We start from the raw sequence: 25,084 nt of genomic DNA, 5'->3' as shown, positions 1-25,084 counted from the left end.
TTGACCCATTTTTTAAACAAGTGATAGGTTTATGGATGTTTTTACCTTGGATGCGTTTGATTTGTTGAAACATGGAATGTGAGTTTATAGGAACATTTATCGAATTAACAAATTGTTCCCAGGATTCTTTTTTCTTAAGTTTGATTGTTTTTCTCGACAGAGCTCTATATTTTTTGTATTCTATGAAGTCTTCAAGATTACCATATTTTCTGAATAGCTTGAGAGCTTTCTTCCGTTTGTTTATGAGTGTTTTAATCTCATTACAGAACCAGACTACAGGGCGTTTGGATCTCATGTATTTAGGGATGGATATTTGGGCTGCATTTAAGATATTTTCACAGATTTGTTTTAAAACGGAGTCTATGTTGAGTGAGGTATAGTTGGAGAGATCAATATCATTATGGAAGGTGATATTGTTTTGGAATGAGCACCAGTCAGCTCTTTTATATATCCATATATCAGAGATGTAGTTTTGATTTTGAGGCAGAATAGTATCACTTTTGTTAAGAGAGATGATGATGGGAAAGTGGTTTGACTGGCAGGGGTCATCATGGACTTGCCAATTAAATTTAGAGGAAATAGTATTGGAGACAAAGGAAAGGTCTATGCTAGAATATGTTTTGTAGGCAAAGGATAAATGTGTAGGATCACCGTTGTTTAAGATGGTAGAGGTAAGAGATAGATTTAGAAACTTTTCTATTTCCTTGCCTTTTGGACAGAGTTTGTTACCTCCCCACATGGGGTTGTGAGCATTGAAATCACCGGTAATGAGGTAGGGTTTAGGTAGTTGTTTCACAATATTAAGCATATCCAAGTGACAGAGGCTTTGAGAGGGAGGAGAGTATATGTTACATATGGTTAAGGGGAAGGGCTGTTTTTTTTTTTTTTTTTTTTTTGGCTCGGCTCAAAACCAGTGTGTTGTATTGCTAAGCCCTGACGCCCTGACCCAAGCCCCGTGAAGTTCCCATTTTGGTTAGCCCCGGTCAAATTCATCTCGGAAACCGAATCGGAACGAAAACAGCCGACGCCTAAAAATTCGAACACAACCTACGTATAAAAAGTCGAACACAACCGCTTTGCCGCGAATTTTTGAATTTCGATTTTGTAAACTACTGAAAGCAAAAAGGGGATTAGGGGATAAAAATGTAGATTAGTTCTCAGAGGTAGATATTCGGAGTGTAATGATTGGTGGGCTAAGATTGTGACACCACCAATAGGATAGTTGTTCGATACCAAGTCATATCTGAACTTTTTATAGTTTTTAATGGGAATTTTGGTTGAGGGAGAAATTAGTGTTTCTTGTATGCAAATGGCTAAGTCGAACACAACCGCTTTGCCGCGAATTTTTGAATTTCGATTTTGTAAACTACTGAAAGCAAAAAGGGGATTAGGGGATAAAAATGATAAAATAAAAGTGAAAGTGGTTGCTGAATGTGTCTTTGGCCTTTTAAAAGAACTAAAAAAAAACTTTTAACTCTGCCATTTGTTGTATAAAGTGTTGAAAATTTGAAACATTTATGTCAAAGAGGTTGGTGTGCATCAGCATTGTCACAATGGAAGTCAAAAACATGGAAGATTGCTGTAACTAAGCATGTCTATATCTCAAGCGAGGATTTTTTCATATTTCAAACTTCAATACCAAACTCCTCAGGTTGTCTCCAAGAGAACACACACATAAAGCTCCAAAAGTTTCACTCAATGTTGAAATTCCTATGCTAAAATGAGTTCTCTTTCCGATATTGATCCATATACAATCATACTGCCTGTCTCTTTAATGGGTCTCTACTTGTTTCGAAAGAAAATAATGTCCAAAATGCGTATGCTCTTATGTGGTGTCAAAGATATGCACCAAGTTTTCTATGTTGAATCACAACACAAGTGTGATGAGATCATTGCAAAACATTTTGTGTAAGTACTTAATCCATTCTATTTTTGTTCCAGGATTCATTGAAAACTCCGTGTAGCTAAAGAACATTTTTACTTTCTATTACTACAGTATAGTGAGCTCAGTATAGTGAGCTATACTAGTAATGAAATTATTGTTTTGACTCTCTTTCTGATATCTATGTAGGTTCTTACTTCTTAATCTTAAGAATAATCAGTAATAGATAACAGGGAACTTCTGACTTCATAAGGCTTGTATTATTAGATCATTTACTTACACATATTTTAGTGAGGTGTAGAACTTGCTCTTGTTAATCAATATATTCCCCCTCTCAGGAATCATAAAGTTCTGGGTTTGGACTGTGAATGGGTTACTATCGGCAATCATCGTGGACCTGTTAGTCTTCTCCAGTTGGCATCACCTGATGGTGTCTGTGCCCTCTTCCGAATGAACAAGATCTACCAGTATGATTACTTTTCCAATGTAAATACCATCCCAGAGTCTTTAGAAGTAAGTTGTCCTTTAGAAAAAAAAAGAGTTTTTTGAGGCAGGCTATGGGTTTGTCAAATAACACTTTATGATCTGAGAATATAGACCCACTTTGTATTCAGTTGACTCGACTCACAATGGTCCTGTATTCTTCCACCATAGATTTGTAGAAGCTTAAACCATCTTTTATATAGACCCACTTTGTATTCAGTTGACTCGACTCACAATGGTCCTGTATTCTTCCACCATAGATTTGTAGAAGCTTAAACCATCTTTTGGGGCTGTTGCTTCTACACCTAAGCTTGAGAGTGGCCTTTTTTTCCATGATAACTTGCTGGTGTTTCAATGTATTATTTAATTGAGGATTCTCATGTAAAAAATAATTCAACCTAACATAAATAAAACGAAGCGGTCAAAAATCACATTCACAAATCTGTTTTCGATTTTAAAATCTGTCGTGTACTTGCCGAGATATTTGTGTTTGAACTCGCGCTTTTCAAGGGATTTTTTCGAGATTCTTAACGCTTTTAAAGTATACTTTTAAGTACTTTCTCTGATTTACGTACGGTCCTTTCCAGGAAATTGCTACTTCCATCATAACTTTCAACATGAACATCATAATTTCCAAACTTTTCTGTTCCCCAGGTGCTCACATTAACCCTTCTGTGAGCATTGCTATGGCGCTGACGAGGAACATTAGCCCTTTCAAAGCCATGATGTTTGTGGCAGCCCAATGTGGAGGTGGGATAGCTGGGGCCGCTTTGCTGTATGGGTAAGTTTGATTGATTTTTGATATTTTTACCTAGGTATCTTGGCTAATCTCTTTTCTTCTTCCTCTTCTCTCCATAGAAGTTGGACTTAGCTTGGGGTTAACTTAGGGGATGTGTTGTTGGTGTTAATTCTATTTCAGAAAATAAGGTAGAATTTATTCATATTCAATGCAATTCAATTCTTCTTCTTCTTTTTTTTCTTCTCCTCCTCTTATTTTTTAATTAAAGGTCGCGGAGTTCAGTGCATATTATGGTGAGGGTACCATGACAATATTTATCAACGATATCAGGATTTCAGGCACATAATACAAAAGGGGGTTTCTACCAACCGATTTAAGACTGAAATTTTTACTTGCAAGTGCAGACATAAATAAAAAAATACCGTCGTAGGGGGATAGATTGCCCATATAGGGGTAACTTTTCCCATCATTGAATATAAAATGTGGCGCCATCTCACGAATTTATTTTGAACAAAAAAGATTTTTTTGGGGGGGATTTTTCTTGTTTACATTATGTCGGACCCGTGTGAGGTGCAAAAATTTGAATTTGTACGCTCAGTTCTCGTAAATTTCAGAAAAAGTGGTTGATTGTTTTTTTTGTGAAAAATTGTGTCTGAAAATTTCTACTTCCTCTTTACTTTTTTCGTTCCCTTTTTTCCATTGAAAAAATACACTTAAAATTACTTTGTTTGACGAAATTTTTTTTGGTCTGTATGATTTTTTCCCCTTCTTTTCATTACAGGTGTTTCCAAACGGGTATCTTTTCTCAAAAACGAATAAAACTCACTTTTACAATGTCCTATCATACATGGGGCAAAGTAACCCCAGCTATGAGGTTACTTTGCCCATGACTTTATGTAAAAAAAAATCGTAGAAAAATAAAGGATCAGGTTAAAGTACATATCAGTCTTAGAAATACATCCCTTTGGCTACAATATAAAATAATCCACTCTTAAATATGTTAAATAATAAAAAAGTTGTGACTGATTAAAGAAAAAAATGCTTAAATGTTGGGCAATCTATCCCCCACTTACGCGGCAATGGAGGATGGAACAGCAAGTGCAAGGGGGGTATCCTTGGGCGAAGGTGATGTGACAGTAATTTCAGATATTTAGACAGGAGGTAAATCCATAAATGAAAAAGCGGTTGATAGCAAAAATAAGTCAGTTTTTAGTAAAAGTGAGAAAAAGAAAAGGTTGAAATGAACACTCAAAAAGTAACGAGCACGTGGAGGAAGGTGCATAAATTGGAGATCGCGACTATTGATTACATAAAGACAAAAATATTATAAGAAATGTTTGAAAAACTAATTATGCAAAGAAGTAACGAAAGAAAGATGCAAAAACGAAACTATTTTAAGCACCATTTTCAAAAATTGTTCAAAAGTTAATTTTTAGTTTTCTGGATCGGCGTCGGCCATGATTAAAACCGTCGGCGCTCTCAGCATGCAGAGACCTGCAGTTAGAATTTTATCAAATTTCAAAATTTGCCGCCAACTCGATTGTTTACATAAAAAGACGCGTTTACACGACCCACTTTTCCGCTCACACGAAGCTGGGGCCTGTTCCACAAAAGTTTTCAGATTATCGTGAAAGTGAGTATCTAGAAATCATTCTATTTTTCTTGGAAGGTAGAGCGTCTCGTTTTAGTGCTAGGTCGCGGGTTCGATTCCCGCTCAAAGCCAACTTTAACTTGATCAGATAAAATAAAATTGTTTTTAATAATCGTAAGAATATTTAAAAAATTAAAATGAGATAAAAATAAATAAATTATTCTTATCAAGACAATTTCGATTAAGATGATTTAAATTGGTGAGCTTTCGATGTCACTCAGGACATCATCTTCAGACCAAGATAGATGTTGACTCTATCGCAGCAGGAGTAGAAGTGAGGAAATTACATGGTATCGATAAGGTTCTGGTATATGCGTAGGGTATTATTCACGTCGGATCTATAGTTTACTGTGTTTGAATTTTTATTGATATGAAAAGCTTCAAGGAATTTTCTTTTTTTAGGGTTTTTCTCATTATCTATGATTTTTACATTATTGAAGTCGAAATTATGTTGATTTTCAAACACGTGATTTGTGAAGGCTGACGCATTTTTCTTTGTTTTTATGTCATAATTGTGTTGGTACATTCTTTTTTTGAGATATTGGCCAGACTCTCCAATGTATGAATGGGGGCAATCTTCACAGTCAATTTTATAAACAACACCAGATTTAAGTTCATTATTTGTAGTATCTTTTAAGTTTGAGAAAAATTTAAGTTTATTATTATTGGTGGAGCGGTGTCCAAATTTAACGGGAATAATGTAATCTAAGTTTAACTTATCTACGTAATCTAAGTTTAACTTATCTACGTAATCTAAGTTTAACTTATCTACGTAATCTAAAAGTTTAACTTATCTACGTAATCTAAGTTTAACTTATCTACGTAATCTAAAAGTTTAACTTATCTACGTAATCTAAGTTTAACTTATCTACGTAATCTAAAAGTTTAACTTATCTACGTAATCTAAGTTTAACTTATCTACGTAATCTAAAAGTTTAACTTATCTACGTAATCTAAGTTTAACTTATCTACGTAATCTAAAAGTTTAACTTATCTACGTAATCTAAGTTTAACTTATCCACGTAATCTAAGTTTAACTTAACTTAGATTACTTAGAAACAGGCTACTGGTGTTTCAGTTTCATAAATCTCTCCGTATACTGGTGTTTTACTCTTGTACAGTTATTCGTAGCTAGGTGTTTCACTCTTCATAAAGCTCGGAGCTAGCTGTTTCACTTTCGTCTACAGGAATGATTGTCTATGTTGAGCTCATGTGTTACAGGACAGGTACAAATGTACGAGCCTGTCTTGTGAAACACCAAACATTTGGGTCGGCAGTGTTCTATCTCGTTGGTACACTCGTTGTTCCCTGAAACAGAAGCAATTGAATTAATAAAACCGATTGTAATAGGCAAGTCAAAAAAAAAAAATAATAATAAAAAAAAATAAATGAGATTGTTCCCACTACCACAGACGACCGAGCGAAAAATTAACAATCCTTTTTCGTAAAATAGATATACATATAGGTTTCGTTTAGCTAGCAACTAGAACAGGTTAAATGAACAAGTTCACTGGAGTTGAGCATCGGTACGCGTGGTTGGTATTTGGATTGGTTAATCTTGAAACTTGGTTGGCAAAATATTAAATAGTGCCAGTTTTAGAGCTCCAAACCCATAACAATAAAATCCACGGGCTTTGTTTGTTTGCCAAATGATAATGTCAGCAATATTAGAAAATGGTAAAAAAGACCAACTGAGGAAAAAATTATAATCGTCGAGTCAAAACTTAGAATTAGAAATTAGAACTCGTTTCCTTAGCTTTTTAAAATTTTGCTACCTCATTTACTCACCCTCATTGGTCAGATAATCTCCCCAGCGGGATTGCAGGAGATTCCACACCGCTCTCTCCAATTCCTCATCATCTACCATCACATGATCTATCCTTCCCCTCCTCTTCTTCCTCTCATTCTGTCTCCTTCTCTTCTTCATCTCCCTCTCTCTCCTACGTCTCTCTTGTTTCTCCTCTCTCTCCTTTCTCTTTTTCTCCTCCTGTCGACGCAGTTTCTCCTCCTGTCGACGGAGTTTCTCTTGGAGACGCTGTTCGGATTTCTTCTCGTTGGTCTTTCTGCTTCGTTTGTGTTGAACGCGGTGAGTTACAGCCTGGGGAGAGATTGAAAAACAGCATTAGTATAATCGATCCGAGAACGAACATTATCCCATCAGGATAAAATCCACCCCGGGCGGGAATCGAACCCGCGGCCCAGCGCTTACAAGGCAGACGCACTGCCAACCAAGCTAACTAGGCTGGCCTTAGAATTAGAAATTAGAACTCATTTCCTTAGCTTTTTAAAATTTTGCTACCTCATTTACTCACCCTCATTAGTCAGATAGTCTCCCCAGCGGGATTGCAGGAGATTCCACACCGCTCTCTCCAATTCCTCATCATCTACCATCACGTGATCTACTCTTCCCCTCCTCTTCTTCCTCTCATTCTGTCTCCTTCTCTTCTTCATCTCCCTCTCTCTCCTGCGTCTCTCTTGTTTCTCCTCTCTCTCCTTTCTCTTCTTCTCCTCTTGTCGACGCAGTTTCTCCTCCTGTCGACGGAGTTTCTCTTGTAGACGCTGTTCGGATTTCTTCTCGTTGGTCTTCCTGCTTCGTTTGTGTTGAACGCGGTGTGTTACAGCCTGGGGAGAGATTGAAAAACAGCATTAGTATAATCGGGGAAACTGTAGAGGTTACAGAGAACGAAGTCCCCAAGTCCTTGTCCTTGGACCATACCGGGATAGCATAGTTTTCAGTTTTCATTTCTTCGAGACAAGACTCAGGGACGATATTAGTTTTCAGGGGCGAAGCCAAGGGAGCGCGCAGCGCGACCTCATGCACACCCCACAAAGCCCCGGGAGCGCGCAGCGCGACCGTAAATAAGGGAGCGCGAAGCGCGACCCCATGCACAATCCCGCGAAGCCCCCGGGAGCGCGCAGCGCGACCGTAAACAAGGGAGCGTGAAGCGCGACCCCGAGTTTTCATTTCTTCGAGACAAGACTCAGGGACGATATTAGTTTTCAGGGGCGAAGCCAAGAGAGCGCGAAGCGCGACCTCATGCACAAACCGTGAAGCCCCGGGAGCGCGCAGCGCGACCGTATCCTACTGACGGAGACTTTTTGTCTTACTAAAATATTCTAAACCGTGGCGAAGCACGGGCACAACAGCTAGTACCTAATAAGTGAATGTTGGTAGGTCCTAAAGGAGTTGATCAGTGATCACCCAAATGCATTTTTTTTTTTTTTTCCGAAGAGGGGGAAAATTTGCCCCGTTTTACTGGCCTCTGTAAGTCATATACCTAATGCCAAAATTGTGGGATGTATTCGTACATAGCTACGTATCTACGATAGTGTAAATTTTTGATTTTGGTATACAGGGTGGTTCGTGATTTGCGAACCAGGCTTATATCTCAGAAACGGCTGGGAATTAAGGAATGAAATAAACGGCATCATGTAGATGAAATTTTGATGATTAAAATGGCATTTTTTAAATTTGCAATTTTTTTGCAAAACGGCCAGGATAGCATACCAAATTTCATCGCTCTACGACAGACCGTTCTTGAGATATTTTGTATACCACCTTTTCCCGTTTAAACCTGTAGTACATACATACGTACGTACAGACCATGGGCTAAAAACCACTTTTTTGAAATCAGGGGACCCCAAAACGGATATTTCCACCTATTTCCTGAATTTGAAAATTTGGACCGATTGAAATACTTTCATTACTAGTATAGCTTCGCTATGACTGTAGTACGAGTAATAGAAAGTAAAAATAGTTTAGTTAAAAAATTAGGACTTGGAACTCATTTCTTCAACTAACATAACGTAACTACTAAAAAGGCTATTCGATTCCAATACTTCCTGCTAATGGAAAGTAATACATACCTGATCAGCAAGTGTCTCAGGTGATGTTCTCGGTTCTATCGTGGTACTGACAAGGGCCTCACTAGGGCCATTATCCCTCATAACAGCCTCACTAGGGCTACTGTTCCTTATATTGGCCTCACTGTCATCATGAGAGCCTAGATCGAAATGATTGGCCTGCTTCCATTCCTCATAGGAGGCCCAGGGCCACCAGATCTTGGACTCTTCTGTGGTGAGGTCGATGGTGTTGCTAAGGGTTAAATCTATGCCGGAATCCTCGGTGTGACGCTGCTTGCGACGCTCATGTTTACCTGAGGACAAAAGGGGTTAATGATTGATTTATTACGTAGTCTTACTTGGAGGGTACCGCGTTTGTCTTTTAGGCGCTAGGTCGCGGAATTAATAATAATAGTGCTTATTTATACTCCTCGCATAGGACTGAAAAGTCCCTTTAGTCCAGCAGTAGGCTACTACTATTATTGTGGTCAAATTCTCAAATTTTATTGAGGATAAAATCCCATACCTCGGCTGGGATTGAACCCACGCCCTCCTGTTTACCAGGCGAGCGCCTTGACCACTACACCACCGAGGTAGGTCTTGGGCGGATTTTATCCTAAACTGATAGAGTTCGTTCTCGGACAGGATAGGAGAAAGCCACCTGATCCGAGAACGAACCTTATTTGTTTAGGATAAAATCCACCCCGGGAATCGAACCCGCGACCTAGCGCTTACAGGGTAGATAGGTTACCCTCCAAACTAACTAGGCGTGGCTCTGATTTGAACCCGAATCTAATGGGATTTTCAAGTATTAGAATTGTGGCGCTCACAACAACACTCAACACTAAAATAAAATCTTACACAGCCAGCCTAGTTAGCTTAGTTGATAGTGCGTGTGCCTCGGTAAGCGCTAGGCCGCGGGTTCGATTCCCGCCCGGGGCGGATTTTATCCTGGATAATGTTCGTTCTCGGAACGAGCGCTAGGCCGCGGGTTCGATTCCCGCCCGGGGCGGATTTTATCCTGATGGGATAATGTTCGTTCTCGGAACGACTGACTTTCTCCTATCCTGTCTTCCTTCTCTCTTCGATTTCAGGACGATAAGACCATAGCAGTTACAGTTCCTTCTGTCAAACCTCTTAAAAAAAAAAAAATCTTACATAGAAACCCAGGTTCTCGTTTCTCCACAACTTCCATCTCTGAAGTATAAATAACACTTCCAAATTCTTGGCCAGCACCTGAGAGCTATGTCTAACTGATGAGTTCAAATAAGAACGAAACGCGTCTGCTGTTCTCAGGTGTTGGCTAAAGAATCTTGGGAGTTGTAATAGGTTTGGTTTTGGACTAATGAGAACTCAGAATTACGATGAGTCAGGTATTTGGAGAATATTAGTCATATCTATAGGTATTTTGAGGTTTTACTGTTCACCTTAGCAGGTATTAGGTATGTAAATTTGAATCTTAAAATGTTTTCGTATGTGTAAGTATCTGTTTAGTTGGGTATTGAGTATTCACAGGTACCATAGTGCCCGAAAGAAAGAAAGCACCAACAACAACAAACGGAGTGTCCTTGGCACCTACAATTATTCTGGGAATAAATTGTAAGGCAACACAGCAGAGACTTTTACAAACAGAGAACAGTTCATCATTGGAAAAAGTCATCAATTTCTGTATATCCGTTGAGCAAACAAAACTAAACTTCCTAGAAATTGAAGGGAAGGAGGGATCAAATGTTTTGCAGAAAGATTCTTCAGTTGATGTTAACATTATCAAGGTAAATTGTTCTTACTGTGGTTTTAAACATGCAAAAGGAAAATGTAGTGCATATGGGAAGAAATGTAAGACATGCAACAAATTAAACCATTTTAGCTCAGTTTGTAAATCTGGTGCCCTGAAGAAAAATCAACAAGAGTCATGGAAGAAAGCATATGAAGTTGAAGAAAAGGCAGAGGTTGATTTTGAAGAAAAGGCAGAGGATGATTCTTTTGAGCTGAATGTGATTGGGATCTCAGAGTTTACATCCAATGAAAAGAACTGGTATGAAAAAATTTCTTTTGATGATACTGTACAAACTTTTATTAAGATAGATACAGGTGCAGAGGCTAATATCATTCCAAGGAGTATATTTGATCAGTTGAATCCAGCAACCCAGTCTCAGTTGAAGCCTACTAATGTGAGATTGGAAATGTTTGGCGGTTTTATCATGAAACCAGATGGTGTTATATCTTTGAATGTTAAACTGAATGGAATTTGTATAATTGATAGGTTTTATGTTGTAAATAAGTCTAAATGTAAGCCTATACTTGGTTGTCAAGCTTGTAGAAAATTTAAATTGATACCTAGTGTGTATTCTCATACAGTAAATAATATTCCATCCCTGGAGGAATTTATCTCTCTAAATAAAGATATTTTTACAGGTCTAGGTTGTTTTCCTGGTGAGCTTAGTCTCAAGGTTAAACAGGGAGCTATCCCTAAAAGCAACCCATGTCGTAGAGTTCCTTACAAAATATTGAATAAATTACAGGAAACTTTGAACAAGCTGGAATCAAAAGGTGTCATAGAGAAAACTCAATCAGCTGAGTGGTGCAGTAATCTGGTAATAGTGGAGAAAAAGTCAGGTGACCTCCGCTTGTGCTTGGACACACGTGATCTTAATCCTAATTTGGTTCGTGAGTACTATCAGATTCCCACCTTGGAACAATTATCTTGTGAGTTAGGAAATAAGAAATACTACTGTGTACTTGATTTAAAAGATGGGTTTCATCAAATTAAACTTGACACAAAATCTAGTGATTTGTGTGCTTTCAGTACCCCATTTGGAACTTACAAATATCTCAGGGCCCCTTTTGGTCTGTCAGTACTTCCAGAATACTTTCAAAAAATGACCTCTAACATTTTTGGTAACATAAAGGGAGTCAATGTATATTTTGATGACATTATTGCTGGGGCAGACTCTGAATTAGAGTTATTGAATATTCTTATGGAAATTGTATCAGTAGCTAGATCAAAAAATGTAAAATTTAATGTTGATAAAATTCAGTATTTTGTTTCAGAAGTAAATTATCTTGGTATGGTCTTTAATGAAGCCGGTATGAAGCCAGATTCTGATCGTGTAGAATCAATTAAAAATTTGAAAGCACCATCCAATCGTAAAGAATTACAGAGTATTCTGGGATTGATTAATTATTTGCGTCCTTTCATTCCCAACTTGTCTGACCTTTTAGTCCCATTTAAAGATTTGTTGAAGAAAAATACCATTTTCTTTTGGAATAATATTCATGAAAAACAGCTGGTCAAAATTAAAGATGTTATTTGTAGTTTATCTTTACTTCATACTTTCAGATATGATAAACCAATAGAAATTCAAGCAGATGCCAGCCAGTTTGCATTGGGTTGCACTCTATTACAAGATAAAAAACCAGTATTCTTTGCAAGTAGAAACCTCTCTCCTAGTGAATGTAATTTTGCACAAGTTGAAAAAGAATTACTGGCCATTTGCTTTGCTTTCAAGAAATTCCACAACTTTTTGTATGGACATGCTAACATAACAGTCTATACTGATCACAATCCTTTGATTTCAATTATTCAGAAACCATTAAATGCCATACCAAACAATAGACTTAGGAGACTTAGATTGAAGTTAGCTCCTTATTGTTTTACAATCAAGTACTTACCAGGCAAGGATATGCATGTAGCTGACTTGCTTTCAAGGAATGTGCAGGACTGTACTGTGGAGGATGATGAAACCTTGGTTGAAATGGTTCATGTGGTGGGCACTCAATTAGAGTTCAAGGATGATAGTCTTAGTAGATACACATCTGCCACAGTACAGGATCCTATTTTGTCTCAAGTGCTGGAGTTCTTTTCTAATGGTTGGCCAAGATCTTTAGGTCAAGATAATCAGTCAGAACTTTTGCACTTCTTTAATGTAAGAAATGACATTGTTTGTGAGAACAATTTGGTATTTTTTCAAAATAGGCTTGTAATTCCTAAGACTGAAAGGAAACATGTTCTAAATCTTATTCATGAAACCCATTTAAATTTTGACAAGAGTAAATTGACAGTTAAGAAATTTTTCTATTGGCCTGGGATTCTTTCAGATCTAAAGAATTTAATTGTATCATGCCCAGTTTGTCAAAGATTTCAAAGATCTAAAATTAAGGACCCCTTGCAATCTCATGATATTTTTGATATCCCATTCTACAAGGTGGGTGTGGACATTGCTGAACATAATCAAAAAGCTTATCTTGTTCTAATTGATTACTATTCTCGCTGGATTGAGGTTACAACCCTGAAAGATAAATCAACTGCTTCTGTAATTATTGCTCTGAAAAATATTTTTGCCCGTTTTGGAATTCCAAAGATTCTGATTTCTGATAATGTTCCCTTCAACTCTACCGAGTTCATTGCGTTTTCTAGAGAATGGGATTTCAAAAGTCAAACTATCAGTCCTCACCACTCACGTAGCAATGGTTTGTCAGAAAAGGCAGTAGGTATTGTAAAGTCCCTGTTTGTTAAGGCCAATTATACTAATCAGGACATTCAATTGTACCTTCTTAACTACAGGAACAGTCCAGTTGCTGGTTTAGAATACTCACCAGCTCAGTTACTTATGAGTAAAAATCTGAGATCTAAACTTCCCATAGATGGTAGTCATTTGTATCCCAATGTAATTAAAGACCCCCAGGTTATTGATAAGAGTAATCAGTATCTTAATTATAATAAAAATAGCTTACAAAAAACAGAAACCTTTTGCTTGGATGATGAAGTTTTAGTGCAAGACATCAAGTCAAAAATTTGGGAAAGGGGTACAATAATTGAATGTTTAGACAATAGATCTTATTTAGTTAAAATGCATAACAGTGGGAAGGTGTATAGAAGAAATGTGCATTTTATTAAAAAATTCATTTGTTCTTTTCTTGATGATCATTTGGCCGCAGAAGACAATGTAGGTAGTGATACAAGTTGTTCTAATGAAGATTATAATGCTCTTATCAATGACACTGACACTCAGTCAACTTTGAGACCAGGCCTAATGCCTGACTCTTCAGTCCCCAATTGTTTTACCCCCTCTTCAGTCATTGACTCTCAGGTTTTCTCAAATCTCTCTAAGTCTTTGCTGCTAGAAATTTTGTAGATTTTCTTGCTTTGTTCATTTTGTTTAGCTAGGATGGTCCCATCTGTGATCCATACAAACTTGTTGTTGTTTGTGTTAGTGATAATTATTATGTTGGCAACATGCTAGTGATTTTATGATTAGTATGTTGATAGTTCTGTTAGCAACTTTCCTTGTGAAAAAAAAAATAATAATAATAATAATGACAGTGGGAAGGTGTATAGAAGAAATGTGCATTTTATTAAAAAATTCATTTGTTCTTTTGCATGTTTAAAACCACAGTAAGAACAATTTACCTTGATAATGTTAACATCAACTGAAGAATCTTTCTGCAAAAGATTTGACCCCTCCTTCCCTTCAATTTGTAGGAAGTTTAGTTTTGTTTGCTCAACGGATATATAGAAATTGATGACTTTTTCCAATGATGAACTGTTCTCTGTTTGTAAAAGTCTCTGCTGTGTTGCCTTACAATTTATTCCCAGAATAATTTGGCTCTTCAACACCTTGTCCTCGCAATCTTTAAAATCACAGGATCGAATGTGTGTTTTCAATTCGACAAGAAAATTTTCGAATTTTTCTCCCACACCCTGCTTCCTGGAGAAAAACTTGAATAGCTCCATGGTTTCATTCCTCTTGGGAATCAACTGTTCTCTGTTTGTAAAAGTCTCTGCTGTGTTGCCTTACAATTTATTCCCAGAATAATTTGGCTCTTCAACACCTTGTCCTCGCACTCTTTAAAATCACAGGATCGAATGAGTGTTTTCAATTCAACAAGAAAATTTTCAAATTTTTCTCCCACACCCTGCTTCCTGGAGAAAAACTTGAATAGCTCCATGGTTTCATTCCTCTTGGGAATGCAGTGTGACTCCAATGCATCAAGAATACTTGAGACTGTTTCCAAATGACTCTCAGGTTTGGCTAAAGAAGAATACACTCGCCTACCTTCCTGGCCGAGGAGATTTTTGAGCCTTGCCACTTGAATTTCGCGGCTCTCATTATTTGTTTTAGTGGCCATGAAATATATAAGAATCTCCTCCTTGAAGACTCTGAAATTTTCGGCCACATTGCCATCAAAGGCCAACGGTGATGGTTTGTTAAACTCCATACTGTCAAATTTCTGTCCAATGCGGTTGCTGTCAAAATTCTTTCCAGGGTTCAAAATAATTGCAAGTTATACCGATTGCGCCATGTTTAAGATTAGTAATATTGAAAAGGTCAAAAGGCTTTTAAATTCAAAGTTAAAGATAGGTATTTTATTTCAGCATAATTATTATTCCAAAACACAAAATTACAACAATGAACAATGAAGCTGCACCAAATCTATATATTCAAAATCCCCCGCCACGCGGTGTTGCCAAATCCAACTATAATCAAACATCTTTAACTTGAGTAGGTAATATGTACTTACTTATCTACCCAATATGTACCTACTTACTTATCTACCCATCAAAACATGTTTGTTAATTTATATTATGTCAAGATTCATTCAACATACCTATGTATAATAAACAAAATAATCAACTTATACCTAGGTACGTACATAGGTAGGTACGAGACGTATCGCTAGTCATGCACTGTTGCCACATCTTTCGCTCGCGTTAAAATGCGCATATCTCGAGAAGTACATAAGTGGAGATGACAAAACTCCTTTAGTAGTGGAGATGACAAAACTCCTTTAGTAGTGGAGATGACAAAACTCCTTTAGTAGTGGAGATGACAAAACTCCTTTAGTAGTGGAGATGACAAAACTCCTTTAGTAGTGGAGATGACAAAACTCCTTTAGTAGTGGAGATGACAAAACTCCTTTAGTAGTGGAGATGACAAAACTCCTTTAGTAGTGGAGATGACAAAACTCCTTTAGTAGTGGAGATGACAAAACTCCTTTAGTAGTGGAGATGACAAAACTCCTTTAGTAGTGGAGATGACAAAACTCCTTTAGTAGTGGAGATGACAAAACTCCTTTAGTAGTGGAGATGACAAAACTCCTTTAGTAGTGGAGATGACAAAACTAATTTATTAGAGGAGATACCTGAGTAATTCTTTAATACTGGAGATGACAAAACACCTTTATGGGTGAAGAAGAATAACTTTTCTATTAATGGAGATGAAGAAGAAGGAAAAAAAAAATCTGGTGTGGACATCACACGACTTTCCTTATCCTATTGAATGGTGCTTATTTGGGTGTTCTGTTGTAACATTTACAATATCTCTAACGGTTTTGTCGCTATAGCTGAAAACCGCCAAAAAACGATCGTAATCTGTTCAAAAGCGGTCAAAATACCGCCAAGCGCAGCAACCATCTCAACCAAATGTTTTGTGTTGCATCCTTGTCACATTTGTGAACTACGTACCAAATTTCAAGTCTCTAGCTTATACCGTTCCCGAGATATTGTTAAATTACACGGAAAACCGCCAAAAAGCGGTAAAATGCCGCCAATCGTTGCACCGGTCTTAACCAAAAGTTTCGTGTCGCATCCTTGTCACATTTGACAGCTACATACCAAATTTCAATTCTCTAGCTCTTACCGTTCTCGAGATATTTTGACAGACAGACACACGGACCAATGGCTGAAACTTTGGATTTAGGCTCTAGGGACCTCAAAACGTGTTTTGGCACTAAAATCTGACCATCGAAAATTTGACCCGATTACATTACTTTCCTATAGGATAAGGAAAGTAACAAGTGCGCTAGAATCACATGCGTATAGTAGGTATACCTACTCGCCTAACTATGGAATGACGTATCGCTAGTCATGCACTGTTGCCACATCTTTCGCTCGCGTTAAAATGCGCATATCTCGAGAAGTACATAACGTAACTGAAAAATTTTTGCGGTGTAATTTTTTTAATTTTTTCTTCTTTCATATGAGTAAATATTTGAAAATCATGAGAATGGTCAATTCTTCTAGAATCTCATGTTCAAGTGTGGTGCTGTCACCTAAGGAATACCCCAATATCATCTAAGAAATCAGTCCTAAAAGAACCCTAGCCTTTAAAGCTCTTCTAGTAAAACATAGGGAAAGTCACAGAAGAATCAATCAGGTTGCAGTTACATAGACCTTTTTTAATGTACCTACTTAATACCAAATACTTTAGACTTGATACACAGTGATGAGCCTTTTAATAAGTAGGTACTGGGTTCTTATATAAGGTATATACCTTCTGGTTCTAATAAGTACAGTAGAACCTCCATTATTTCAAGTTTCTATTATTTCAACTCCAAAATCCATTGTAGTCATGCACTGTTGCCACATCTTTCGCTCGCGTTAAAATGCGCATATCTCGAGAAGTACATAACGTAACTGAAAAATTTTTGCGGTTTTATTTTTTTAATTTTTTTCTTCTTTCATATGAGTAAATATTTGAAAATCATGAGAATGGTCAATTCTTCTAGAATCTCATGTTCAAGTGTGGTGCTGTCACCTAAGGAATACCCCAATATCATCTAAGAAATCAGTCCTAAAAGAACCCTAGCCTTTAAAGCTCTTCTAGTAAAACATAGGGAAAGTCACAGAAGAATCAATCAGGTTGCAGTTACATAGACCTTTTTTAATGTACCTACTTAATACCAAATACTTTAGACTTGATACACAGTGATGAGCCTTTTAATAAGTAGGTACTGGGTTCTTATATAAGGTATATACCTTCTGGTTCTAATAAGTACAGTAGAACCTCCATTATTTCAAGTTTCTATTATTTCAACTCCAAAATCCATTGTTTTTTTTTCTATCTTTCAAAGGATATCCTATTATCAGGGGAAAAGATCATAGAAAGTGATCATTTCAACCTTGATAATTTCAACAACCCCCGTAATCAAGGTTCTACTGTAGGTACAGGGTACTTATACCTTCTGGCTTATTTGTCATTTTTTCCAGAACCTTCTGAATGATCCTATGATAGTGAAAGTGGGAGTGGCAATAGAAAATGATTCCAAATATTTGTACGAGGACTATGAAGTGGACATTACCTCCTGGCTAGACTTGCGGCATATTGCCAAGCAAAACAACGTGTTGCCCAGAGGGTTGGCATATCTTGCCCAAGAGACTGTTGGTGAGTAGAAATAAATCCTTGTAGAATAGCCAATAGCCAGCAGCACATGATTGCCCAGAAATTCCCCCATCCTTATACAGAGTGCACCAGAAAAACACTGACAACGGCTCAGGGTACGTAGATGTCATCATTTCCAACAAGGTTCTGTGGGTCATTTTCCTAACTTGGACCTCGTTACCGAGAATAATCCAAAAAACCACTTTTTAAAAAAATCACAGACCTTGTGTCATTTTTTAGGTCATAACTTTTTAATTTTAATCGATAAACTGTTTTTGTAAAACCACAAGCCAGAGCACAAAATTTTGATACAAATACACCTGAAAACTGATTTCCAAAGTTCAGGTTTGATGTTGTTTTTCAAGCTCGAAAAAGATTTACCTTGTTATGTCCGATTTTTACGTTAACAAACACGCGGTTTTCGTCCGAGGAAATTTTGGAGTTGAGGTCTCCATCTTTCAGGAAAACTTGCGCTTTATTCAAGGATCAGGAGGAGACCTTTTTTTACCTTTTTAGCTCAAGTCCTTCCCGGAGAAATAACCACTTGACTACCTGTAAAACACTCATGATGCTAGAAAATTACTGACCGTGTGTGGGTGCCTTTGCAATGTTCTAGAAGACGCGAGGGCTGTGAAAATAAAATTCAGTTTTTCCGCCGGAAAAAGATTTATTTCAACCCATCAGAGGATTTTTTTTTTTTCTTTTAATAAATTTTGTTTAAAAGGCTCGACTTCGAATGTCATGTGCCCCTTTTACTTAAATGTTTTATTTTTCAAATAACACAGGAATAAGGATCAAACAGGGTGGTATAAATAGATTATGGTAGAAGAAAAGGAATGTTAGATATGACATCAGAGGAGAACTTTTTCAAAAAAAAAAAAAAAAAAAAAATGTAAACTGCACCGCCAGAGTAAAGAATAATAATCTATGGCTGGCTTCACACCAATAATTAACGCTTAATGAAGTTATTTGAAGCATTCAAGACACCCGAAGACACCTACACACGGTCAGTAGTTTTCTAGCCTCGCGTATGTTTTCCAGGTGGTTATTTCTACGGGAAGGACGTGAGTTAAAAAGGCAAAAAAGGTCTCATTCTGATCCTTGAATAAAGCGCAAGTTTTCCTGAAAGATGGAGACCTCGGCTCCAAAATTTCCCCGGACAAAAACCGCGTGTTTCGTAAGGTAAAAATCGGACATGACGACGTAAATTTTTTTCGAGCTTGGAAAAACATATCAAAACTGAACTTTGGAAATCGGGTTTCAGGTGTATTCGGATCAAAATTTTGTGCTCTTGCTCGTGGTTTTAACAAAAACAGTTTATCGGATTAAAATGAAAACGTTGTGACTTAAAAACTGACACAAGGTCTGTGTTTTTTTTGGACTTTTCTCGGTAACGAGGTCCAAGTTAGGAAAATGACTCACAGTAAAAAAAAAAAAAAAAAAAAAAAAAAATGTAAACTGCACCGCCAGAGTAAAGAATAATAATCTATGGCTGGCTTCACACCAATAATTAACGCTTAATGAAGTTATTTGAAGCATTCAAGACACCCGAAGACACCTACACACGGTCAGTAGTTTTCTAGCCTCGCGTATGTTTTCCAGGTGGTTATTTCTACGGGAAGGACGTGAGTTAAAAAGGCAAAAAAGGTCTCATTCTGATCCTTGAATAAAGCGCAAGTTTTCCTGAAAGATGGAGACCTCGGCTCCAAAATTTCCCCGGACAAAAACCGCGTGTTTCGTAAGGTAAAAATCGGACATGACGACGTAAATTTTTTTCGAGCTTGGAAAAACATATCAAAACTGAACTTTGGAAATCGGGTTTCAGGTGTATTCGGATCAAAATTTTGTGCTCTTGCTCGTGGTTTTAACAAAAACAGTTTATCGGATTAAAATGAAAACGTTATGACTTAAAAACTGACACAAGGTCTGTGTTCGGGTTTCAGGTGTATTCGGATCAAAATTTTGTGCTCTTGCTCGTGGTTTTAACAAAAACAGTTTATCGGATTAAAATGAAAACGTTGTGACTTAAAAACTGACACAAGGTCTGTGTTTTTTTTGGACTTTTCTCGGTAACGAGGTCCAAGTTAGGAAAATGACTCACAGAACCTTGTTGGAATTGATGACATCTACCTACCCTGAGCCGTTGTCAGTGTTTTTCTGGCGCACCCTGTATTAACCACGTGCAACGTTCCCTAACTTCAGTGATCCTTTTGAATTAGGTGTGCCAGCCTAGTTAGTCGTTGGCTTGGTTGGTAGCGTGTCTACCTTGTAAATGCTAGGCCGCGGGTTCTTCTCCCACACGGGGCGGATTTTATCCTGATGGGATAATGTTCGTTCTCGGAACGGCTGGATTTTTCCTATCCTGTCTTCCTTCTGTCTTTGATTTCGGGACAAGGATGCGGCACGAAACTTTTGGTTAAGATCGGTGCAACGGTTGGCGGCATTTTACCGCTTTTTGGCGGTTTTTGTCTCTCTCAAGGTAAGTAAATGCCCATTTTTAATTTCTTGAGTGAGGAGGCCTAGGTAGGTTTTTCTATTCTGTTGAAATAAAACAACTAAGCCAGCCTTGTCAGCTTGGAAAGTAGCGCGTCTACCTTGTAAGCGATGGGTCGCGGGCTCGCTTTCCGACCTGGGACGAACTTTGTTCCAAACAGATAAGGTTCGTTCTCGGAACGGCTTTCTGTCTCCCATCTTGTCTTCCTCTCTTCAATTTCGGGACTATAAGACCTGACCTACGGCTACAGTTTACAGTTCCCTTCATCAAACTTGACGTGTGGTTTTCATCTCCTTTACAGCAAAGCATCTTTGGCTTTCTCTTCCGGTCCAGACCCAGTGTGTACGAGTCGTACATTAATCAGCACTGTTTCGACTACCTCGGTGTTCCCTACAGGGACAAGCCCTCAGCTCAGGCCAAATTCCTCGGTCCAAATAGACCCGAATCCAGTCTACCCTCGCGAAGGTCGTATTCAACAGAGTCCCGCCCTTGGAAAGGGTTTCGACCGGGGAAAGTGTATGACAACTGTTATCTTCTGGACAGCTTGGGTCAGGTGCTGTGTACGTGTGACAGGAAGAAAGCTCAGTGGTATGTATAGGGGACCCGGTCGTAGGCATTAGTAAAAACACACTACCATGACTTCACGTGAGCTCACTTGACGTGATAGTAGCGTGACCTGAACGAGATTACCTACGATTATGGGAAAACGTTGAAGGTTGAAGTACATCTTTTTTTGACTCCTCGTGAGCTCACGTGACGTGATGGTAGTGTGTTTCCACCTTAACAATGTCTACTTTTAAGGTGCCAGTACACTGTAGACTTTTTCGACTTTTTTCGACTCTCGTTTCAGCGCGAAGGTAAAAGTGTTTCACCCTCACTCGTCGGGTGAAACACTTTTTTTTTCAATCAAAATTCCATTTTTTCTTTTTTAGTTTTTCAGTACTGATGATACGTTACGCCACCTGCCTCGGTGGCGTAGTGGTCAAGACGATCGCCTGGTAAACAGGAGGGCGTGGGTTCAATCCCAGCCTAGGCATGTAATTTTATGCTCATTTATTTGAGAATTTGAGGGTTAAGTGGTTGTTGTTGTAGCAGTGGCTGCTGATCAAGTCTCCTCTCCAAGCTCTTGCCCAAGGGGTAGATCCAGGAACTCCTTCCAGGGTTAGGTGGTAGAGAACGCTTCCGGCGTTAACCTCGCCTAAGTAGTGGTTACCTCCACTCAAGAGTACATTATTTTTTTCCCAGGTATTTGGACAAAGATCTGGGCAGTTTGGTACGGGAGGACCCGTTCACAGTTCGACTCTCGTTTCAGCCCGAAGGTAAAAATACCTATAGTATTATTTGTTTCTACGAGTTACAATCATAATAGGGTACGGCATCACCTATTTTATCCAAGTACAGGGTGCGCCAGCGTTACCTGATGATGTGTGACAGGTTGCTCCATTTTGTTGGAAGTACAGTTGGCAACGACTAAGACCACGGCGGCGAAGTTCTGGAACAAGAAAAGTCGAAAAGTCGCGGACAGGCCAAGAGCTGGAGCATGTTGTCTTGCAGATCGCCGGGGACTCTGTAGAATAGCTTCGCGTACAAACTCAATGTTCTCTTGTGTTCTAACAATCCTCAAAATACCACCTGTTTTTTGCGCACAAACTCAATGTTCTCATGTGTTCTGACAGTCCTCAAACTACCACCTGGTTTTTTTTTGCACGCAGAACCTGTCTCTCGAAAGTTTTTAACCCATCTGAGGATTGTATTGCGTGAGGGAACTCTTCCGTGGGCTGTTACACGAAAATGAATACGAAAATTCCTCTGAACAATAATCACAAATTCACTATTTTTAAGGAAAGCCTCTACGGCGAAAGCACGATGTTGTGGGGTCCACGACTCCATAGCGACTAAATTGCTTATGATTCTGAATCCAGAAATGTTTACTTTAACAAGATGCGACAAGTTATAACAAAGTAGTGAACAAAACAAAATCGTCCGGTAACGCTGGCGCACCCTAGCCCGAAGGTAAAAATACCTATAGTATTATTTGTTTCTACGAGTTACAATCATAATAGGGTACGGCATCACCTATTTTATCCAAGTAGTAATAAGTTAGTCCTATATTAGCATTAAGGAAAATTGTGTACCTACATACTTGTTTGTATTTTTTATTTACCAACCTCAGTGGTATAGTGGTTAGCGCGGTGGACTTCGAATCTGGAGGTTGGTGGTTCGAGTCCAAGTCAAGTCATAAACTTTAGCGTAGTCCATTAAGCAGGGAACGACATTAAATTTTGTGACAAGCATTTATGTTTACCACAATTAAAATTCCTTCCTTTACTTGTTTGTATTTTATCACGATAAAAATATTTGATTTGAAGGTTTTGATCGTGAGGACTGCAAGTATTACTCGGAGGAGAAGAGGAACCAGTGTGTGGTGTGTGGCAGTGAGGAGCGCTACTCACTTGTCAAGAAGTACATTGTACCGCACGAGTATCGGAAATACCTGCCTGGTATGATTATTATTATTATTATTTTCAAACCGAAGACTGAAAAGAACTTGGCCAACTGATCTCTTTTCACAATAGATAAATAAAAGTTTCTGCAACCACCCAGCTTAGTGTGCGACTATCCTAAGGCCTCCTTGACAAAATGAACTAACAGTGATCTAGGATCCTAGGCAGATTTTGTTAGCACTTATGCTATGGACACTGTTTTTTCATCTAAATCTTGGGCTTGGGCGAGTTGCACACTAGGTGGTTGAATTGCATTCCAACCCTACTACAACTACAGGATTTGTATGTAGCAAATAATACTGGAGTGATTCCACTGGGAATCTTCTCCATCATGTCAATTATTCTACCCTCTGATTTACTTATTACAACTTGTTCTTAACTAAATTGTAGATTGTAAATAAAACCCAATCAAAAAAGAAAAATTTATACTGCTCGAATAGGAAAAAAATTGTTAAGTTCTTTGTGTACAAATGAAAAGTATTTTGGTGAAAATAAATAAATAAATAAATAAATAAAAAATAGAGGAAGTGTTAAAAGCCAGAATTTTAGGCTAAAAACAGAGTGAAGCATAGCGCATAGAGCAGGTAGAGGAAAACGACGGACGCGACTAGTCCCAAACGCGTAGAGCAGAAAGCTCTATGCTTCTTAGCCTTATCCGGAAATCAAAGAGAGAAGGAGGACATCATAGTAGAAACCTGTTCCTAGAACGAAATCTGTTAAGAAGAAAGTTCGGCCCGGGTGGGAATCAATCCCCCGACCTAAAGCTTACATGGTAAGCGCGCTGCCCTCCAAGCTAACTGGCTTCATCGTTGATTAGCACTCTGGATTAACTGAAAACTCTCTGCGCTAAGATCGAGCATTACATTACATGCCTCGGTGATGTAGTGGTTAAGGCGCTCGCCTGGTAAACAGGAGGGCGTGGGTTCAATCCCAGCCGAGGTATGGAATTTTATCCTCAATATAATTTGAGAATTTGACCACAATAATAGTAGTAGCCTACTGCTGGAGTAAAGGGACTTTTCAGTCCTATTCGAGCAGTATAAATAAGCACTATTATTATTGTTATTATTAAATATTATTAAATCATCATTAGATATTTTCTTTATTTTTACGAGGTGTGTGCGATAGAGTGAATTGTAACTACCGACCTTGTCTTGTTTCAGATTATATGAAAGACCGAAGATCTCATGACGTCCTACTGATGTGTTACCGGTGTCACATGAGAAGCAACATGAAGGATCAAGCTATGAGGAAGAGTTTAGCGCGCCTCTGCAACGCGCCTCTCGACAGCAAGACGAATAAAGCTGTGGTGAGTAGCGCGTAGCGCATCTGCCTTGTTGTTAATTTTTTTTAATTTTATTTTACTAAAAAAAAGTTTGATAAAGGGTAGAGCTTTCATAGAGGGAATTAGAATGGGTAACATTGTTAACAATAAAATACAATACATCTGTAAGACCTGTAAGGAATTGTAACTGCCAAGGTCTTATCGTTCCGAAATGGAAGAGAGAAGGAAGCCAAGATAGGAGAAAGCCAGCTGTTCCGAGAACGAACATTATCCGTTCAGGATAAAATCCGCCCCGTTATTATACACTGGGCCAAGCAATTAGAGGAACGCTATCATTTTTCATGTTTTCCTCCGTTCCCTTTGTTCTTGTTGGATTTTATCAACTTTGTTTGAAACTGTCCAAAATATATGAAAATGTGTAAGAATACCAAACAATTTCATATTGATAATCCTAGGTCCCATTGTCCAAAGAAAACCAAAGGAAATGACAGCGTTCCTCTGATTGCTTGGTACAGTGTATTTTATTCTAATTTCTTCTGCTGCTTCCAGACACATGTTGACGAGATTCGTAAAGTGAAAAGTGCAGCGCGCGCCCTGTTGAGACATACTCGAACTAAACAACTGCCTGACGAGAGGTTTTTCGACCTGGTATCCCTAGTGGATGATTATTTTGTCGGAGATCCTAGATATAAGGGACTTTCGATGATTCAACTCATTCAGATTGGGAGTCAGCTGTGTGAAACGTAAGTAAAAAAAGCCATTGATTATTATTGTTTGAAGAGGTTTAATAGGAGGAACTGTAGCGGGAATCGAACCCGTGACCTTGCGCTTACAAGGCAGGCGCTTTACTCTGCAAGCTAACTAGGCTGGCCATGGCCATGTAGGTACAGTGAAACTTTTTTCTTTTTTGTAGTGCAAGTTTGATTTTATTTTCTTTAGCAAGGGAATTTTCAGGCGGGTATCCTCCCTGCTTAAAGTACCCCAGCCAGACTAAGCTGGCCTACTCCTTTTTTTTACTTATGTATTAAGTAAACAATCTTAT

The 25,084-nt window shown here is 38.2% G+C and overlaps 2 protein-coding genes across 2 annotated transcripts in view; both read left to right on the top strand.

The window, feature by feature from the left end:
- Positions 1-1,374: 1,374 nt before the first annotated feature.
- LOC103524369 (exonuclease 3'-5' domain-containing protein 2) overlaps positions 1,375-25,084 on the top strand; it is a 25,170-nt gene continuing 1,460 nt past the window's right edge. The window contains exons 1-10 of the mRNA XM_008489380.3: positions 1,375-1,908; positions 2,221-2,395; positions 17,588-17,762; positions 19,362-19,384; positions 20,224-20,238; positions 20,555-20,841; positions 21,499-21,572; positions 22,623-22,754; positions 23,921-24,066; positions 24,592-24,785. Of these exons, the coding sequence (XP_008487602.1) occupies positions 1,721-1,908; positions 2,221-2,395; positions 17,588-17,762; positions 19,362-19,384; positions 20,224-20,238; positions 20,555-20,841; positions 21,499-21,572; positions 22,623-22,754; positions 23,921-24,066; positions 24,592-24,785 (1,409 nt within the window). The 5' untranslated portion in view covers positions 1,375-1,720. The remainder of the gene's footprint in view (positions 1,909-2,220; positions 2,396-17,587; positions 17,763-19,361; positions 19,385-20,223; positions 20,239-20,554; positions 20,842-21,498; positions 21,573-22,622; positions 22,755-23,920; positions 24,067-24,591; positions 24,786-25,084) is intronic.
- LOC113473945 (uncharacterized protein K02A2.6-like) lies at positions 10,197-15,052 on the top strand. Its single transcript, XM_026833481.1, has 3 exons — positions 10,197-10,633; positions 11,121-13,688; positions 14,625-15,052. Exons 2-3 carry the CDS (start codon positions 11,478-11,480, stop codon positions 14,676-14,678), a joined length of 2,265 nt encoding a protein of 754 aa, XP_026689282.1. The 5' UTR covers positions 10,197-10,633; positions 11,121-11,477; the 3' UTR covers positions 14,679-15,052.

Source organism: Diaphorina citri, unplaced genomic scaffold, assembly GCF_000475195.1.
Source record: "Diaphorina citri unplaced genomic scaffold, Diaci psyllid genome assembly version 1.1 scaffold95, whole genome shotgun sequence".
NCBI lineage: Eukaryota > Metazoa > Arthropoda > Insecta > Hemiptera > Psyllidae > Diaphorina > Diaphorina citri.
Note: the sequence above shows the minus strand (reverse complement) of the source record. Positions and strands in the feature narration are given on the sequence as shown.

Coding starts and splice junctions, on each gene's coding strand:
- LOC113473945 (XM_026833481.1), top strand. CDS start 11,478: ATGACCTCTAACATTTTTGGTAACATAAAGGGAGTCAATGTATATTTT. Junction 13,689..14,624: donor CTTCAGTCATTGACTCTCAG/GTTTTCTCAAAT, acceptor AATGACTCTCAG/GTTTGGCTAAAGAAGAATAC.